Source organism: Contarinia nasturtii, unplaced genomic scaffold (genome assembly GCF_009176525.2).
Source record: "Contarinia nasturtii isolate CC-2019 unplaced genomic scaffold, AAFC_CNas_1.1 Cnas_scaffold_856, whole genome shotgun sequence".
Classification (NCBI taxonomy): Eukaryota; Metazoa; Arthropoda; class Insecta; order Diptera; family Cecidomyiidae; genus Contarinia; species Contarinia nasturtii.
The window spans coordinates 1,330-4,281 of record NW_022198203.1 but is presented as its reverse complement, the minus strand read 5'-3'; the positions used below and the strand labels follow the sequence as shown (position 1 = coordinate 4,281).

General features: G+C 33.3%; 1 protein-coding gene across 1 annotated transcript; it reads right to left on the bottom strand.

Annotated features, from left to right (window-relative positions):
• Nucleotides 1–445: 445 nt before the first annotated feature.
• Nucleotides 446–1,820, bottom strand: LOC116342265. The gene is made up of 4 exons (XM_031769774.1): nucleotides 1,413–1,820; nucleotides 1,196–1,335; nucleotides 955–1,128; nucleotides 446–671 (listed from the first exon to the last, which is right to left on the bottom strand). Exons 1-4 carry the CDS (start codon nucleotides 1,722–1,724, stop codon nucleotides 446–448), a joined length of 852 nt encoding a protein of 283 aa, XP_031625634.1. The 5' UTR covers nucleotides 1,725–1,820.
• Nucleotides 1,821–2,952: the final 1,132 nt, after the last annotated feature.

Here is a 2,952-nt window from a genome sequence, read left to right as displayed (position 1 = left end):
ATGAAAAAAGCAGCGATGCGAACCGGTTTGACATTTCGCATACAAAGCGATTTCGGAGCGGTATCTCGAATTGGTTTCATTTGTGTATTGAACGAAACCATTTTTCGAACGTTCCGATTGCTCCGGTTTGATTTCGATTCGTATCGCTGAAAAAGAAAAATTCAACACGCAACGTATGACGCATTCATATTTTCTCTTTGCTCTCAAATTGGAAAATTTCATTTTAAAACATTTCATTAGCATTTCCATCAACATTTCAAACTTTTCACGTGTTCAGAAAAGTTACGCGCAACTAACGCCATCCGTCGAAAAATAAAATTCGCAAATCACACGTAAATATTCATAGTTTTATTCATTATTTTAATTTTGTATCGAAATTAACTACATACATGTATATTTTTTGTTTCAGTTTTTAAGTTCAGTTAATCGAACGTTTTTTCGTGCTCTAACTATCTTTGTGAAGTAATAAAGTTTTTATTTTCCAAAAGTGTTCAAGACATAAAAATCCCAGTGCGGCCGCAATCCCATAACAAAGTACCAAAAAAGCTGCATAGCACTCGATGATGCCAACACTTTCGAAATTTTGTGATTGACTTGAACAAATCGGTCGACTTGTGTATCGTCGTGCTTTTTCAATTTCTTGTATGCCATGCTCACGAATCCTAAATAAGCTGTGACAAAATTGAAAGATTTTTCACATTGAATTTTCATTGAAAATTTTACTTCAATGGTCATATGGGAATACTAACGCAACTTTATAAAGATTTCTTTGAATGGAGAGTGTTTTGGCATCACCTGCCATGGATCGAATACTCGCAAATACTCAATTTCAGTGAATCCACATTTTTCATGTTCGGCAAATGTTTTCTTCACATGTTTATAACCTGTGCCCAATTCCATGTGTATTGCATACATTCCTTCTCTCATACGGCTGACACCATAACTAACATTTACAAGGACAAAAGCAAAAACCAAAAATAAAATTTACAAATGACAACTAGTAAACGAGACTGGCCACATCCATCATTTACCCAATCAGGTGGTTTATTTTGTGGCGCAATTTTTGTGTCGTAAATTTTCTTCCGTATCGGCTCAGTTTCGGCGGAGAAGAAAAATTTTAAGTATGGACTATATAATATAGAAAGTGTTTATATTATTATTTAGTGTAAGTTTAAAAACATTATCTATGCACTACCTATCTTCGACTCCAAGTTCAATGTTAGAATTTAACAAATCAGCCAAGGTTCGAATGCTTTTTGATGTTGATTGTAAAAGAGCAACTATATTGGCTGTGTATGACGTGTAGACAAATATCAAACACAGATAGAACACATACTACTTTAACAAAACAATATGATATTATTAAATTTGGTGACTGAGTACTAAAAAAAGTGAAAGTGTTTTAAATTCACCGTGGCCATTTTTGCAGACGCTCTTCTCGGCACTAAAAATCCATCCATTTGACACAACGCACTAATTGCAAATAGCAAAAAATCGGACGAAAATATTCTTGGACTTGTATCATTCGAAAATTTATAAGTGATAAAGATGATCGTAGTGCCAATTACGACCAACGTTATACTGCAAATCCATATGCTGTCCGAAAATGGGAGATAAACGATATTTTTCACATGGCTCAAGGATGGGTTTCGAAAAACGAATGCACCTCTAGATAATAGAGTAACCGAAAGATATTCAATGTGCGGCAGTCGCTCCGGCGTCATATACAAATGATTCCCTGAGCATAAAAATCGATCAACAGAAAATGCTTAAGCAAGGTTTTGAATTTAATTTACCACTAATATCAATTTCTCGTCGAATCAAATGTCCTACCATCCCTTTCACTTTTTCCGGATATTTCAAGTCTTCATACCCCTTATGTATCAACTGAAACAAAAAAACATGGTCGGATTAAATTGAACTACAGTTACCATGTTGTTACTTACCATAATTGTACTTGACCGTTGAATTTAAATACTCGCCTAAAATATTGATTATCGTGAAGCCCATCTTTGCCAACGGATCAATGTGAGCGTTCCTTTTATCAAATTATTTTTTAAAAGAACATTGATCAAAAAATATCAACAAAAAAATCATTTAAGCAGTAAGTTATATTACTTTATGTCATCAAGATGGCCGATTGACTCATTTCGCATCGGAATTAGTGTTGACTTCAACACCTTTCGATTGAGATTTCGTCGACGTCTCGATAAAATTCGAGTTTCACGTAAATCGTTAAGACCATTTTCAATGCTCCAAAATCCGAAAGTTTCATGTATAAAAGAAAGTTCTTTATCAATTTTATAAACTAAAAAAATAACAATATCTTAAAAAGTGTGTTTTTTGAGAAAATATTATAAATACCTTGTTCCAAATCATATCGATTCAAATTCGAATTGAAATTTACGAAAATCACATTGCTATCGGTTAAAAATGTAAAATTCACCAATCTATCTGCGATCGGCTCAAATAGAATCCAACGGTATGGGTGAGCAAAATATGCAGATTCAATGTTCTGCAGCAACTCATAACTTCCATTGCATCGCATATCAATGAAATACCACTGTTTATTTGTACTTTCATCAAATATGCTCATTCATTTGAATAGGAATATTGACTACTTTTACAAAGTAGAACTTATCCGGTGGCGCACACTACCTGGGGGGTCAAAGTACCCGATTGGGCTCAAACTTCACACAATTTTAGTGATTAATTAGTGAAAATTTGTGACGCAATTTTTAGAATTTGTGACGCTCCAGAAAAAAAGTTACAGGCCTAAATTTGAAAAAGCCTATTCATCAAAAAGTCTATAAATGAGATTTTGAAAAAATCGAAATAAAACAAAATTTCAAAAAACTAATGATGCAGTATTTTAGTGATTAATTTGTGATTTTCAAAAATGTTTTGAAAATTTCGATACGACATCTGGTGGACATTTTTTGAACAAGAAAG